The sequence below is a fragment of the Oncorhynchus mykiss genome, chromosome 10 (assembly GCF_057628025.1).
Source record: "Oncorhynchus mykiss isolate SJ-2025 chromosome 10, ASM5762802v1, whole genome shotgun sequence".
NCBI classification, from domain to species: Eukaryota; Metazoa; Chordata; class Actinopteri; order Salmoniformes; family Salmonidae; genus Oncorhynchus; species Oncorhynchus mykiss.
In genome coordinates, this window is record NC_143031.1 from 40,488,668 (window position 1) to 40,505,702 (window position 17,035).

A 17,035-nucleotide genomic window follows, 5' to 3' on the forward strand; every position below is an offset into this window, starting at 1 on the left:
TGTTTCCATTGGTCTCATACACACACACAGTATAGAGTGAAGTAGAAGTATGTAAATCCAATTACATCCATTTGGCAACTGCTGCTTTTCTGTAATGGCCCTAATGCAATGGCTTTAGATTAGCAGCTTTAATGCAGGTATCATCAAATCACTTAAACTATCAACAGTTAAAAATGTACTCGGAGGCTGTCCAATTCGAGGTGTCGTAGAAAAATGCACTCGCTTCCCCAATGTTGCAAATATTTTCACATGACCTTGAAGCGTTAGGTTCTAGGCACGCAAGGAAAAGCCACTAGGATCGGAGAGGAGGCAGAGCGTGTGTTAAGCTTTCCTGAATAACCGGGCCTGCTGGGAGCATACAATATGTGGCCACATTATTATAGGATGACTTGGGAGAATGATGATCTGCAACAGACAGCACATCTCAGTATCAAAACTTAAAATATATCCAGACTGGCCTGCAACTTTGCCTTTCTAGACCTAATAAACTGCCAAGGGCATACCCACAACTAATCCATATTGAATTAAATAATCAAATCACAGGGCTTTTGCATCGTTATTGAAATTACATTTTCACTGCAGTTTACAGCCTAGAGTATAACTTTCATTGCATTGTGGTGTTGTAGAATAGTTTGGGTAGGATAATTGTATTGTCCCTCTCTCTTGCATTTTTTTGTCTTCACTGTTCTTTTATGTGCAATGACGTACCTGGCCTCTCCACTTACATTGAAAATTGGTGCATCTTTGAATGATTTTACGTGTGGTATGATGCTAGTTAGCCTATTGCAGATCTGGAAAAACAATCCATCTACCACTATTGTCACTATGAATGTTGGATAGAGGGCAGGATAGACAGTTAGACTAGTATACTATATTGACTTATGGTATAGTAAAAGTTAACACCCAGAAAAGCGTAGTGCAGAAGTACCAAAACACCTTGATATAGGGGAGGGAGGCACATGCAAGCAGATTACAAAATTTGGCTGGGATGGAAGACATTATATAGTAAAACCTGCAAAAGGGTGAATGTAAACCAGGGGACAAATGTACTTCTGTAAGACCCGGTGCTGGAGATGAGAAGCAGGTACAGGGAGTGAACATTTAATTATCAACAGGTATCAGGTGTGCGTAATGATGGTGGCAGGAGTGCGTAGTGCTGGGTAGCCTAGCACCCACGAGCACCAGGGAGGGAGAGCAGGAGCAGGCGTGACAGTACCCCCCTCCCACCTGGGCGAGCCTGACTGGCCGTCCGAGGCATGGGCGCTGGACAAGCCGGCTGAGGGTGTAGAAGCCCAACAAATTGGCAGAGGCGTGGGAGCCTGGCAAACCAGCTGAGGCGTGGGAGCCTGACGATCCGGTTGAGGCGTAATGCCTGAGGATCCCGCTGGGATGTGGGAGCCTAGTGAGCCAGCTGAGACATGAGAGCCTGATGATCCGGCTGAGGCGTAAAAGTGCGTGAGGAGGGAAACAGGTGGCAGGAGTGTGTAGTGATTGGCAGCCAGGCGCCCACGAGCGCCAGGGAGGGAGAGAGGGAGCAGGCGTGACAACTTCCCTCTCCAGTGCCCAATAAAAAAAAACACACAACCTTCCCAAATCCAAAGAAAAGAGTATGACAACTTGGGGTTGGAACCAAAACTATTTTACAATCATTTCATTTTGAACAGAACCATTATTTTTTTGTTCCATTCCACTGTTACAAATAAAAAAAGTAACAGTTTATATCGTTCCTTTCTGTTACTTTTTAAACCTCTGAAATCATAAAAAAAAACATTTACTTTAACATTAAATTACACTACCAATCAGTGTGGATAGAGCAGCCTGCTTTTGAGTGTGCATTCGACAGATGAGTGTAGGGTGCGTGATGCGACTGAAATTTTGCTGGTGGGGAGAGTGCGAGAGAGGGTGGTGGAGAAGGCTTGGCTTGACACGCAGGGCATCTTGTTATGACATGCATTATCTGAATTAGGCCCACATAATTATACCTACAGAGGAGTGGCTTCTATGATGGAACTCTGAATATCTTTGAATGTTATTTTCCACACATAACGCAACAAAGTGCCTATGCAATTTCAGCAGGCAGGCTAGCAGACACTAGAATATGTTTCGTAGGGAAAGAGTAGGGCTTTGCATAGGCACTTTGTTGCGTTTTGTGAGGAAAATAATGTTATTAACTGGTTCCATGCATTTAAAATAATGGTTCTGTTCCGGAACAGTATATTTCACTTTCATTGACGGTTCTGATTTTGTTTGTCAAAAGAAATGTTGATTTTGTTCCATGACCGGTTCCAAACCCTGATGTCAACCCTTAGCATTAACCTAAAGTGGCCTGCATGACTGCCTCTCGTTTACAGTGTTTACTCAGATTTTAGTCAGAGTCTTGTACAGCGTGGCAGGAATAGCGTTGGAGAGGGCCAGTCAGTGTTTCTCATCCTTCCGTGCTGACAGCTCCTATTCATTTGGCACCCAGGATCACAAAGCTGATCATGCGGCAAACCAATCTGCAGAGGCCGGCTCCACCTGATCTGTGCTGCCTGGCTGTCCTCTCTAGTGGGTCTAGATGGCTGAGGGGCGGCGTGATCTCCAAGGCCCGGCTGAGAGGCAGGGAATCTGGGGAGTTAATGAGGGGGTTAGAGGGCCACTGAGACACAGATGGGCTGTCAGAGATGGATCAGTAGTCTGGGAAGAGGGATCACTTGTCTTTTCATTTCTCCTGTGCCAGGTCCCTGCACTGTGAATTTCACTGACCCCGAGGGCCACATCAAGATTCCACAGCAGCATTCTGCAGCATTGTTGTCCGACCCTGGAGTGGATTGCACCTATGTGGTGACGGTCTACCTGGGATACGGGATTGAAGTACAGGTCAGTGAAAACAGGATACTGTTTAAGTTGTCCCTTTTATGGGGTTCACATCCATACACTTTCCCACATCTCAAGGTTTTAATGGAAACCTGCTCAGTGTGTTAATGTTAATGGAAATGAAAGGAGGGCTGTTAGGTCCAGGTTTGCCAATAGGCCTTGGGTTAGTGTTGCTGGACACACTGTTTTAGCACCACTCTAGCACTCTCTATCTCTCTCTTCCCTACCTTCATTTAACCTAATTATCATGGCTGTCGTTAGAGCCAGCGGCTCTGATGAAGTGTTACACCTTTATGCTATTTTCAGCTGCCCAAATGCTAATGAGCTATGCATCTATTGGAATCTCAAACTAACATAACACTTCAGCTTGCTCATGAAACAAATGGCTCATGTCAACATTTATGAGTGCAGCTTATTTCTGCCATTACAAAGCCTTGAGCTTCACATGACTTCAAGGAAAAATACAAGAAAGAAAATCAACCGCACTTCATGTTTAGCAAGTGTCTTACTTGTAACTAGAGTAGTTTCAAAATAAAACCATTATAGTTATTCCTGAAAATGTTCTCTTGGAGTGGTAAGGGGAAATCTGAATTCAGCCAGGGCTCTTTGCTTGTTGTGTTTCTATTCATTCATGTGGAACTTGTTATCTCTGGGCTGTCACAGCAACAGTCCCACCACAATCAATACAGACCCAGCAGCAGAGACACCACAGCACAGCGAAATGTTTAGTCAGCCGTAATTTCATAATGATCTATTGAGACACAATGGCCTACTAAAATTGTTTGCGAAAGCGTGGGTAAAAGACAACCCCGAGTTCCATTTGCTAGCATGCATTCAGAGGGCCCTCACTTTGAATGCATCTCTTTCACTGCTCCCGTCTTGGCTGCATCCAATGTTTATCTATGGAAGCAGGCATCAGTCATTATTTTCTCCAGGGAAGGAAGGGATGGTGCGTCTATTTTCCCTAGCAAAAATAATAATAAGTTACTTGATGTATGTGGAGTCTACATTAAATAGGTCAAAATGCATTTAGATTCATTTAAATTTCCAGACAAAATGTATAATTCTGTATCGCATTAACAGTGAAGAGGCGACTCCGGGATGCTGGCCTTCTAGGCAGAGCTGATGCTCCAGATACTCAACTAGTCTAAATAAGGCCAGTTTAATTGCTTCTTTAATCAGGACAACAGTTTTCAGCTGTGCTAACATAATTGCAAAAGGGTTTTCTAATGATCAATTAGCCTTTTAAAATTATAAACTTGGATTAGCTAACACAACGTGCCATTGGAACACAGGAGTGATGGTTGCTGTTAATGGGCCTCTGTACCTATGTAGATATTCCATAAAAAATAATCTGTTTCCAGCTATAATAGTAATTTACAACATTAACAATGTCTACACTGTATTTCAGATCAATTTGATGTTATTTTAATGGACAAAAAATTTGCTTTTCTTTCAAAAACAAGGAATTTTCTAAGTGACCCCGAACTTTTGAACGGTAGTGCACTTTTTTGGGCTTATGCAAATCATCAGCCTGCGAAATTGGACCATGATTAGTTCTTGGCTTCCCACAGACACACATGGTAATGGCTATTGAATGTTTACTTCCTTATTTTTCTGTCCTTCCTGCAAAACGATCTCCACATTACCCCTTCCCTGGCATTTCTAATACTCCAAACACCTAATTTAATACGAAAGACCTTGAATGGTTGAGCTTTTTCATCCCGCCCGGCTCTGGAGGGCTAAGATAAGTTTAGGTGGAGGGTGTTTGTTTGTATGTATGTTTTTCTCCTGCTTGGGGTTTTGGATCTATGCTAAGGTTAATGGCACACACACACACACACACACACACACACACACACACAACCTCGCTCTCAGGCAAGCTTTTGATATAGTAGCTCTTGTTCTCTCTAGCCCCTCCAGTGGACTCCTATCTCAGCAGGCAGTCTCTGTGTAGTGGAATATAATGAAATGCTGGTGCTGGAAAGAATGCAGAGCCCTGTTTATCAACCCACATCACTGAGGCAGGTAGCCTGATGGGATGAATATGTCCATGTGAGGACCAACTGGACCCAGGGGCTAAAAGGCTCAGACCAGTGGATGAATGGGCAGAGGCCCTTGGACAAATGCGATAAAGGGCTGTACAGTCACATGCTAGGCCTAGTGTTCAGTTAGAGAGATAGAACAACTCAATAGACAGTCTCTCACCTCCCTCTCTGGTGACGGCAGATATTGATTGAAGCCAGGGCATGTGTTACCACTCCAAATCATCTGCCACTCAAGGAGGCTGTTCTGTCTGCAGGATGTCACAGGATCAATCTGCCCAGGCTCTTAGGACTGTAATGAAATGGACATGTAAACCTGGGTCATGACTGTCCACGAGAATCCAAATAGGTCAGATCAGGTTTGCAATGAATAACTTCAATCAGACCCCCTTTCAACCGTAGAGGGGTGAGGAAATAGCTAATGGGGATTGACACTCACGTCCTTTTGTAAATCAAAGCAGAAGATTCTGTCCTGTGCTCTCCAAATTCACCAAAGGAATGTTTTTTTAAATTTGATTTATTTAACCTTTATTTAACCAGGCAAGTCAGTTAAGCACAAATTCTTATTTACAATTTGGCCTTCCAAAAGACAAAAGGCTTCCTGTGGGGACGGGGGTTGGGATTAAAAATGTAAAATGAATCAAATCAAATCAAATCAAATCAAATTTATTTTATATAGCCCTTCGTACATCAGCTGATATCTCAAAGTGCTGTACAGAAACCCAGCCTAAAACCCCAAACAGCAAGCAATGCAGGTGAAGAAGCACATATTTATATCAAATATAAATATAGGACAAAACACTCATCATGACAACAGAGACAACACTACATAAAGAGAGACCTAAGACAACAGCATAGCATGGCAGCAACACATGACAACACAGCATGTTAGCACCACAACATAACAACAACATGCTAGCAACACAACAGGGTAGCAGCACAAAACATGGTACAAACATTATTGGGCACAGATAACAGCACAAGGGCAAGAAGGTAGAGACAACAAAACATCACACAAAGCAGCCAATACTGTAAGTATGAGTGTCCATGATTGAGTCTTTGAATGCAGAGATTGAGATAAAACTGTCCAGTTTGAGTGTTTGTTGCAGATCGTTCCAGTCACTAGCTGCAGCGAACTGAAAAGAAGAGCGACCCAGGGATGTGTGTGCTTTGGGGACCTGTAACAGAATGTGACTGGCAGAACGGGTGTTGTATGTGGAGGATGAGGGCTGCAGTATATATCTCAGATAGGGGGGATTGAGACCTAAGAGGGTTTTATGAATAAGCATCAACCAGTGGGTCTTGCGACGAGTATACAGAGATGACCAGTTTACAGAGGAGTATAGAGTGCAGAGATGTGTCCTATAAGGAGCACTGGTTGCAAATCTCATGGCCGAATGGCAAAGAACATCTAGCTGCTCGAGAGCACCCTTATCTGCCGATCTATAAATTACATCTCCGTAATCTAGCATGGGTAGGATGGTCATCTGAATCCGGGTTAGTTTGGCAGCTGGGGTAACAGAGGAGCAATTACAATAGAGGAAATCAAGTCTAGATTTAACTTTAGCCTGCAGCTTTGATATGTGCTGAGAGAAGGACAGTGTACCATCTAGCCATACTCCGAAGTACTTGTATTAGGTGACTACCTCAAGCTCTAAACCCTCAGAGGTAGTGATCATACCTGTGGGGAGAGGGTCATTCTTTTATACCAAAACACATTACCTTTGTTTTGTAGGTGTTCAGAACAAGGTTAAGGGTAGAGAAAGCTTGAAAGATTTGTTGTAGAGCAAAATCCGGGGAGGGGCCAGCTGAGTATAAGACTGTATCATCTGCATATAAATGGATGAGAGAGATTCCTACTGCCTGAACTATGTTGTTGATGTAAATTGAGAAGAGCGTGGGGTCTAGGATTGAGCCTTGGGGTACTCCCTTGGTGACAGGCAGTGGCTGAGACAGCAGATTTTCTGACTTTATACACTGCACTCGTTGAGAGAGGTAGTTAGCAAACCAGGCCAAAGACCCCTCAGAGACACCCCTCAGAGACCCTAATACTACCATATCAAAAGCTTTGGCCAACTCAATAAAAATTGCAGCACAACATTGCTTAGAATCAAGGGTAATGGTGACATCATTGAGGACCTATAAGTTTGCAGTGACACATCCATAACCTGAACAGAAACCAGATTGCATACCCGAGAGAATACTATAGACATCAAGAAAGACAGTCAGTGTGCTTTCTTCCCACTGAAACTCAAACACGTTCAAAAGAAAATACTGGAATAATCTTTCTAACGTAGAACATGGGGAATGGTCAGAGGCGATCTTTAGAACACTACTGTCATTTTGTTTGTTATTTTGTGATGTCATAAAAAAAATTATAAAGGAAATACGGTAATTTAAAGTATTCCCACTACATAGATGACGTTTCCATACTATGGGTTGTGCATTAAATATACAAAACGATGAAAGTGTTTTTGTTAAGAGAGGGGTGTGATTTGAGAAGTTATAAGAGATAATTGCTTTCCATAACTTTGCACGTTGAGTAATCACTGCCCCGAAGTGAGGAAAGGGAGCATGCCAGCCTGCTGGAACCGCCCCTGTCAAGCAAAAGGTGTAAATGACGGGTTATGAATTAACTAATTGATCCAAAGAAAGTGTGAAGCAGCAGCTGTGCATTTAAAATGGTTTGAACTTTGAATCTCAACACAAGGTGGAGACGATAAACTCACCTCCCGGACAATCAGGTACGGCTGATTAGCTGTCCTAAGTAAGGTATTTTCGAAAGCTAGTTTAAGTAGGACCATCCTGTTACTCTGCTCAAACCATCGTATTGCGCTACTCTCATCACCCCACTGGGGAACCTTCAATATGGCTGACTAGCCTATCTTCAAAGAAGCATCTTCAAGAGCGATTGGAAGGGTAGTGCTACAGAGGGTAGTACGTACGACCCAGTACATCACTGGGGCCAAGCTTCCTACATACTAGGTGTCAGAGGAAAGCCCCAAAAATGGTCAAAGAATCTAGTCACCCAAGTCATATACTGTTTTCTTTGCTTCCACACGGCAAGCGGTACCGGAGTGCCAAGTCTAGGACCAAAAGGCTCCTTAACAGCTTCAACACCCAAGCCATAAGACTGCTGAACAATTAACCAAATGGCCACCGGATTATTTACATTGACCCCCCCCCCCCCCCATTGTTTTTTTACACTGCTGCTACTCACTGTTTATTATCTATGCATAGTAATTTTACCCCTACCTACATGTACAAATGACCTCGACTAACCTGTACCCCTGCACGTTGACTCAGTACCGGTACCCCTTGTATATAGCTTCATTATTGTTATTTTATTGTATTACTTTTATCATTTTTTACTTTCGTTTATTTGCAAAATAATTTCTTAACTCTTTCTTGAACTGCACTGTTGGTTAAGGGCTTGTAAGTACGCATTTCATGGTAAGGTCTACACGTTGTATTCGGCGCATGGGACAAATAAAGTTTGATTTGAAAATCAACTCTGTAGTTCTGTTCAGTACTACACAACAAGTCACCAGTTACCGGACAACTACGAAGAAGGACAACAGTAGAAGAGTTGTTGGAACCATTTCGGACAATCAGAGCCTTACAAGCATGCCGCGAAAGGCCCAACACCCTTTCCAAGGCTGCCCTATTCACCGAGATCCCCGGCGAACACAGGCATTTCACGTAAATACATTAATGATTTCTTGCTCAAAGCGTGCGGCGGTTCGTGTGCAAAGTATATGGTTATTGTAGGTGAGAGTAGTTTCTGAATGTGGCTTTGTTAAGTGTCTCAGTAATTCTCTCTCCCTCTCCATCTCTTCTTTAATAAGCATCCATGTTGTTGTCATTCCACTAGGGAACTGTTTTCCGCGTAATAAGTCTCCAGTCAATAGAAAGTGCAGAGTGTGTGTGTTGATCCTGCGTTCTCGTTTAATTAGCTAGTAAATACATAATTAAACCAATTTCTGTACTACTGAATCATAAGTAAGACTCCGGCTTTTGCAGATGCAAGGAGGATACGACTGTTCAGAATGGTGATATGATATGAGGTTATGATTTATAAGTTGACTGTTTATAGATGTGACAGGTAAAAACCTTATAGAGTTTAATTCGGGAGATGGTAACTCTTTAAAGAACCGCTCTCGTGGTGCCCCAAATCCTAATGTTAATTGTTACATGATTAATTTAATCGGGTAACAATGAAACATACAGTAGTTAGTTAATTAGATAAATAACAGTCTTTAGATGAATGTTAAAGTCTAGTCATGACACCTGAGAGTGTCCTGCAGAGTGGCATGTTGTCCAAAATGTTAATGTCAGCTCTAGTGGATAAGGTGCCGGATTCTGTAGACAAGGACATATATCCAAGCCTGACCCACTGCACATGCATTGCATATCCTTGAATAGTAACAGGTGTGAGATTATGTTAAGGATTCAGTATCTCTGTTTATCTCTAATCCTTAACATAATCTCACACCTGTCACTTTAATTTCTATTTACTTCTCATATATTAAGTGAATTGACTAATAAAAATGAGTGAATATGCATTGTATATTGGTGCTGCCACCAGGGGCAACACAGGGTTGAAGCATCTCTTATGGATCACTTCTTCAGAATTACAGTTATTATGAGTTTGTATTCATCTCTCTCACAGCACTGCTCAATTATTAAGGGTTCTGTTCCAAGGTGCCTCCCATGTGCATATTTCTCTCTCGCTGTATAGATTCTGCTCGAGGAGGGATGTAATTACGATCTTCACTGTTGGATGAATCAATAAAACGCATGCATAGGCGCACACACATTAATTATATCTCATAGTAAACTGTATGAAAACACAAGCGCACACCACACACTCACTAAAATACATTTTGACCATGAAAAGTGAAAGGGAAGTGCAAACATGATTCTTCTTTTTATAGGACACATCAATTATAATGCCCTACAGTATGTGAAATAAAGAATGTTGTTCAGTAGAGCCTCAGGAGTTTCCTCATAAATCTTAGTCCCTAATTTTATTTTTCATAATCCAAGGAGAAAGAATATTTTTCAATGTTATGTGCTCTCAACATGTTACCCTTTGATACTCGTAGCTCCCCTTGTTTACAATCATTAACAGTCAGACAGTACATGAGATCATTTTCTTGACCAGAAATGTGGATTCTCCTCAGTTAACTACTGAAGGGCATTCTTGTAATGCATCATCTGTGTCTTTCAGCTTAATCACCAACTTTTACAACCCAAAACTCAATAAAGACTTGGCTTGGACACCCTGCCACTGATTGAGTAAATTGCTGTTGTTTTAACACTGCAGTTGAGGAACAATGGGAAAGTAATTCTGCTTCGAAAGTTGATAAACTTGTAACCTCACTTTTGAGAAAATGGCCCTTGAATGTTTTGCTACCTACTGGAGAGCTCTGCTTTGTCTACACCCATTCAGCATCGTTCACACCCTTTTAACTTTAGCCCCACCCATCTCTTTAAGGATTCATATTTGAGGCTATTTGAGCTGGTCAGTGTGTGTCTGTAATCCTGTCTAAGCAGCTTTTTAAAAATGTATTGCGTAGTTAAACTGCATAAGTGTTGCTCTAAACTTTCTGGAGGACCAAGTTTTGAAATCAGTGGAATTCGAGTATGATAGCTAAGGAGATGGAGAAAACAGCTGTCTCCGGATTACATCCTCAAACTAAGGGCAACCATGTCATCGGTGACAGGAGACGCGTCCATCCATGATGCATATGGGTAAAATAGTCTAGCTAGCTACATTTTCAGATATTACACGTTTCCAATTTGACAGAAGCTGGTTTAATTTCAAGTTAAAGTGTACTGTTAGCTAGCTAACTTTAGCTGGCTGGCTCGCTAGCTAATGTTACATGTATGATCTTATTATTTGAATCTCAGAGACATTGTCTTGGCTATTTAAAGCTTAATGTTAGCTAGCTAACATTGAACCTGGTTGGTTAGCTACCTGCAGATTCATGCAGGACAGTAACTTCATGAGTTGGGATTATAGTTCATTGTTTAGCTAGCTAATGTTTCGTGTGTGATCTTATTATTCATATCTCAGAGCCATTTGCTTGGCTAATTATAGCCTAATGTTAGCTAACTAATACCCTGATGAAGACAGCTTGTCTGTCGAAATGTTGGATATTAGGTTAAAAAATAATTGCATCTGAGCTCCTACAGTGTGCGGCTCTCCTTTTTCTAATGTTAGATAGCTAACATTGAACCTGGTTGGTTAGCTACCTGCATATTCATTCAGGGTAGTAACGTTATGAGTTGCAATTATGGTTCATTGGTTAGCTAGCTAGCCAGCTAGCTACATGTCTTAACAAAAGACTCCACTATGCAAGTAACCATTTTGGGTGCATTTCTAAATTCGGTATGTCCATCCACTCCAATATCAGAGCACTCTCGTCTGAGTGTGCCAGAGCGCAGAATAACTGCTGAATTTCCAAATGCTAAACACCCGTTGAATATGGCCGGTGTCAGTAATGTTGGCAAAAAAGCATAATTAAATTGTTGCCAGCAGCACAGTTGCAATCACCTACACTCTGGATAACATAAAAACAGACTAATTATGTAATTATGTTGAATGGCAAACAGTATGGCAAGTAGGAGTAAAGATGTGTTAAGCAACAGGACTTTGGGCAGTGGTTTTAAGCCCACACGTTGGTTCTCCCCTCTTTCCTTGCATATCCCTGTAAGTAGCAGTGTTGAGCAGGAGGCTGACAGGCCTGTCAGGAGGAATGGTGTGTGCAGCATGCAGGCTTCCTGCTGATAGTCACTCATCATTGAGGGTCACTGTGTACTGCTCTTATTGCTGTTTCCCATAGATAAGTGGGCCGAGAGGCTATCTGCAGCACAGAGTGCAATAGTATCATAATCTCAGTGACTCCCATTTCCCCAGTCAGTCTCTGCTATCACAACTGTTAGAGTCCAGTTCATTCAGATACCAGCTATTTACCTGTATTTCCCCTGGTGATGATTCTATAGATTACAGGGCTTTTTGAAACCTTTCCTTCATTGTTATCCTGCCTGATTGTAATATGAATGGTTCTCAGAAGAGCTGACCATCTTCTCCACACAGAGACTCCAGCTGGTTGTCAATCAGTGCACTGTTGGTCTAATGTAATTTCACCAATAATGAGCATTGATATTGCCAGGGGCGCCACTTTGGTTTTAGAAGTGGTGGGGAACATAACCTGCCGGGGGGTCTGCGGGACTTCCCCTGCATTTTTTGGACATCTAAAGCTAATTTCCTGCATTTTTACACAATCGAATATGCTGTCTCTATTTAGAATAAAAAGTAAGCAAAAATGCCCACAGTCATAAAGCTACGTAAGAGATCATTATTAAATATGTTTAAGTGATTAATAAGACTCAACTAGATCTAGGATAATTCAATTACAAATATTGTGCTGCACCTTTAACCAATAGCCTAACAAATGAACAACTCTTGAAAAAATACAGACTTTTGTTTTTCTTTATGAAGACATCCTCTACATCGAATTTCAGACCGACCAGCCAGCCCGAGCCGCCTGCACGACCGACCCCCACCAGTCTAGTCAATAGCTCAATTCTCTCTCAACACAATTTCCTTCCTAGTTCATGCCTTACTTTTTTTTTTATTCCCAAGTTAAAGGTTTAGAAACAAAAGAACTAAACAAAAAAAACACATATACATCAAATATTCATTAATGCACAGAAACAGCAAATCCTCTATAAAATGTATCTCATAGGACTAATAGTACTGTAGAGCTCTTTTTGCTTGCACACAATATAGCTGGTTCACGCCATCCCTGTCCCTAGGGGTCCACCACCCTGCAATGCCCAAACCCAACACAACACACCCCACTCAGCTTAAGGATCTTAGTGAAACATTGTTAGGCCAAGACCAGAGTGACGGGAGACTCCCAGGGCCAGGACTGATCAGCCCAGCAGCTAGGTATTGCCTAAATAGGTATCTCCCCTGATGTGGGCATGTTTTCAATAGAGACACCCCTTTGTCATACTGTATTCTATATGAGGCATCCAAACCTTGTGAAAGTTGCCCAATCTTGTAATAAATCATATCTAGTGATACATAACTTGACATTGTGGGATGATAACCAACCTTCCAATTAACGGCAATGCATTTTTTTGCCACTATAAATGCATGCCTAGACAGTTTCTTCACATAACAGTCTCCAGTATCATAATGTCCAAGCAAACTTAAACAGGTAGACATGCTGAGATAAAAGAACATACAACCTTCACAAGACCATAACATATGCAAATATGTCCCCTTTTGTGCTTTACACCTCCGGCAGAGGAATTACATTTCTGAGTGCAAGTAATTCAGTTTCACTGGCATATAGTACGTTCTATGGATTGTGTGAAGGTCTTCCTCACATTTTTGTTTTACATGTTGTATATCATTGGGAAAAGCCTCTATCGACCCATGATACAGTTTGGAAATCATCTTTGGAGGTTTGTCAGACTGCCTTAAAATAGCATCTGGCTTGTCCAGTGTTTGCTGTACAGAGAGAATAAAGTGTTGTATCTGAAAAAATTCCCCTCACCTCTGCCACAGGCTGGTTGCCTGGCTGCCTGACCCTGCTGAGACCCCTGTCACATTCTGAAAATGAGGCATGACAAAGAATTACCTTTGTGTACATTATGTTATCCAAGAATAGAAACAATGGTTCAATCATTGAAATGACCATTATTCCCAGATCCCAGACTGTAGCTTTAAGCTTAAACTGCTGTCCTGTAGCTACTGTAGGTCTACCCATCAGATCAAGATGGAACTTTGTGTCATTAACTGATATTGTTAATATAAGAATATTTTGAAGATTAATACACAATGCAGAGGATGAGAGGACTAGAGTTAATGATCAATAGGAGTTGGTTTTCAGTTCAACATCTGTCTAGAATCTGTGGAATGTCACTACTAAACTCAGAGCTACTTGTAACATCAATTGCTAACATTAATATACTGCAAAATTCACCTGAGCTCCATAGACTGGTCATCCCTTGCTGTTTGACCCTGCAGGGACACCTGTCACCATCTGATCCTGCTAAGACATGATGAGCATAGTGTTGTGTACTGACTGCACTAGAGTGTTGCATTCCCGCGGGACGCCTGCGGATCCCGACAGAGATCGTAGCGCTGTGGACGACATTTTTCATGCTACGGGCAGATGAAAATATATTTGTTGTCCCACAGATAATTTGTAAACGGTCCTCTTTCTGCGTTGTATGCATTAGCCTACCTAATGTATTGAAACCACATATTTTGCACATTATTCACACACTCGTGAATTCGTGAGAGTTCAAATGCGCCTAGTATTTGAAATAGAGTCACTTGGTAGTTAACTTGAATATGAAATGAAATTCAATATTATTAGACTACAGTTCACTAGTGTCTGTAAATAAATATGAATAATGGAAAGAAGTGGAGGGTGCTCAACCAACGTGAATCGAAATACAATAAAAAAATGTAACCATGGGCACACATAGGTTAGGCTACTACGGTGAGCGAGTGTTGCACCTTTTCATTTTCAATAAGTATTGATTACCTACGTATTTATTTGTCTCTGCCTGACAAATCATCTTCCTGAAAGGTAAGCTATATCCTATTGGCCTATACAAAACGTAGCCAGTGTTGCTGTCATCATTCTTGCTGCTTCCAGTTCAGTAGCCATACCTGCGAGATCAGGTGCGCATGTGGTCTCAGTTAAATAGAGTAGCCTATAGCCTATGCATGGGCAGAGAAGTACGGGGAAGTTATCTTTCCAAATAAATATACTTCCTAAATAGGCCTACGACTAGGCTATAGTTTACTACGTTGCCTAGAAATAGGCCTAAATGTTGATCACCCATATTTCTCCATCAAACAATTTTCCCACTCCTAAAAGGTAGGCTATAAAAATATAGCCCAGTAATACAATATAAGGGCCATGTGAATCTCTGGTAATTTAATTACATTTATTTTTGCACATTTTATATTGCCTATAGGGTGCTAAATTGCTGGGACCATGGCTTGCAAGTGAACTGCGTCACATTCACCTAAAATAACATTGCGGGACTGCAGTTGGGTTTGGGACTAGTTCTTGCGGTAGCGGGTGAGAGTCGAACAGAAAGCCAACAGATGTGGGCTGGAGCGGGATGAAGAAATCAGTCCCTCGCAGACCTCTACTGTGCACCATGACAGTGACGCCTGTAACGTTAGAGCTGTTTATTGCTGTGTCAATGTGAAAAGTAGGGAATTAGCTTGGGAAACTGAGAGATCAATAACGTTACATTGCCGTACTGACTAATACAACTCACATTGCACTGAAAAAATGGCAGAACATCTATCTTCAATCGTTTGACCGATGGTTTCATCGTTTTATTCAGGTCTAGTGTGATTGAGGCAAAAATAATAGCTAATGTTAGCAAACTTTTTGCCAGCTCTCTCTCGAATGGTACATCAACTGGCAAAAGCTAGTCAAGCTCATTTACTTCTGAATGAACAAAACATTTCCATATAAAAACCAGCTGTTAGCGATATGAGCTTGGCTATTATTACTATCTGACAGATGACAAGAGGCTAAATCTGACCTGGCTATGGTAGCTACTAACTAGCCTAGCTTATTAATTCCCCTCAGTCGAGAGGGGAGGAAACATTAGCTAACGTTACATGTCAGTTACAATACTAGTTCGTCGTATTTGTCAGGCAGAGACAAAACACTTGTTTTTTTCTGTTAAGTTATACAGCGATTACCTTGCTATCTACGTCAATCAACTAATTAGTAGCCAGTTTCTGCTCTGCTTGCTTTGACAACGCGGTGAAAGAGCGCAACACATACGCATTGAACTGTGCTCAGCTCTTCTGTGCTGGTCTAGCCAGCCTTCCAGAAGCTCTGCCTTCAAACAGGTTGCTCTATGGTGTCCGTGCAGTCCTAAATCCAGCTGGCTTTATACTCCAAACAGACTACCGGACCGCTCGGAGGCGTCTGCATGGTCCTAAAGCACACTTTTTTTTATATCACATGCAGTTGGGGGAGGGACAACATTTTTATTTCAGAATGTGGGGGGGGGGACATGACCCCCCCGTCCCCCATCCCCAGTGAAAGTTGCGCGCCTGGATATACCCTACCATGTCCTTGCAAATTGCTACTGAGCTTTTTGGAATCCATAGTGCTTCAATTGCACCAGACAGCACTGTTTAAAACTTTTGAAAATAGTTATCTCACCCTGGAGTTATTGGTATGGACATGCAGGGCAGAGAGATCAAGATCAGAGCTGATGGTGAATGCATATAGTCATTCTGCTAAATGTTTGGTTGATGTTCCTGAATATAGCCGAGGTATGAATCTTTGATCTTGTAGCAGCTGTGCCTACAGTATTTAGACTGTAGCTTAATTTTTTTTTTTTTAACTAGGCAAGTCAGTTAAGAACACATTCTTATTTACAATGACAGCCTACTGGGAAACCTTGTTCAGGGGCAGAACAACAGATTTTTACCAGCTGGGGATTCGATCCAGCAACCTTTCGGTTACCGGCCCAATGCTCTAACCACGAATCTACCTGCCGCTCCTAAGCTTTGCTTAGTGGATATAGTTTAGATGTACTTCTGATGGTGATGATATAATCTTACATGCTAGACTAACGTACTCTTCCCTTAAAAGCCACTGGCCATTTCTTCTCAGTAAAAGTAGACATACATTGAGTGTAAAAAATATTAGGATCCATTATTGATGTCACCTGTTAAATCCACTTCAATCAGTGTAGATGAAGGGGAGGAGACAGGTTAAAGAATCATTTTGACGCCTTGAGAAAATTGAGACATGGATTGTGTACCAGTCAGAGGGTGAATGAGTAAGACAAAATAATTAAGTGCCTTTGAATGGGGTATGGCCAAGAACTGCAACACTGCTGGGGTTTTTAAGCTCAGTAGTTTCCTGTGTGTGTCAAGAATGGTCCACCACCCAAAGGACATCCAGCCAACTTGACACAACTGTGGGAAGCATTGGAGTCAACATGGTCAGCATCCCGATGGAAAGCTTTCGACACCTTGTATGCCCCGACTAATTGAGGCTGTTCTGAGGGCAAAAGTGGTGCAACTCAATATTAAGAAGTGTTCTTCAGTG

General features: G+C 41.8%; 1 protein-coding gene across 9 annotated transcripts in view; it reads left to right on the forward strand.

Moving 5' to 3' along the window:
• Positions 1 to 17,035, forward strand: part of LOC110533874 (seizure protein 6 homolog) — a 206,915-nt gene that overhangs the window by 89,379 nt on the left and 100,501 nt on the right. For all 9 annotated transcript variants that reach the window (XM_021618444.3, XM_090186632.1, XM_090186630.1 and 6 more), the window contains one exon: positions 2,720 to 2,859. In XM_021618444.3, coding sequence (XP_021474119.3) covers positions 2,720 to 2,859 — 140 coding nt within the window. The remainder of the gene's footprint in view (positions 1 to 2,719; positions 2,860 to 17,035) is intronic.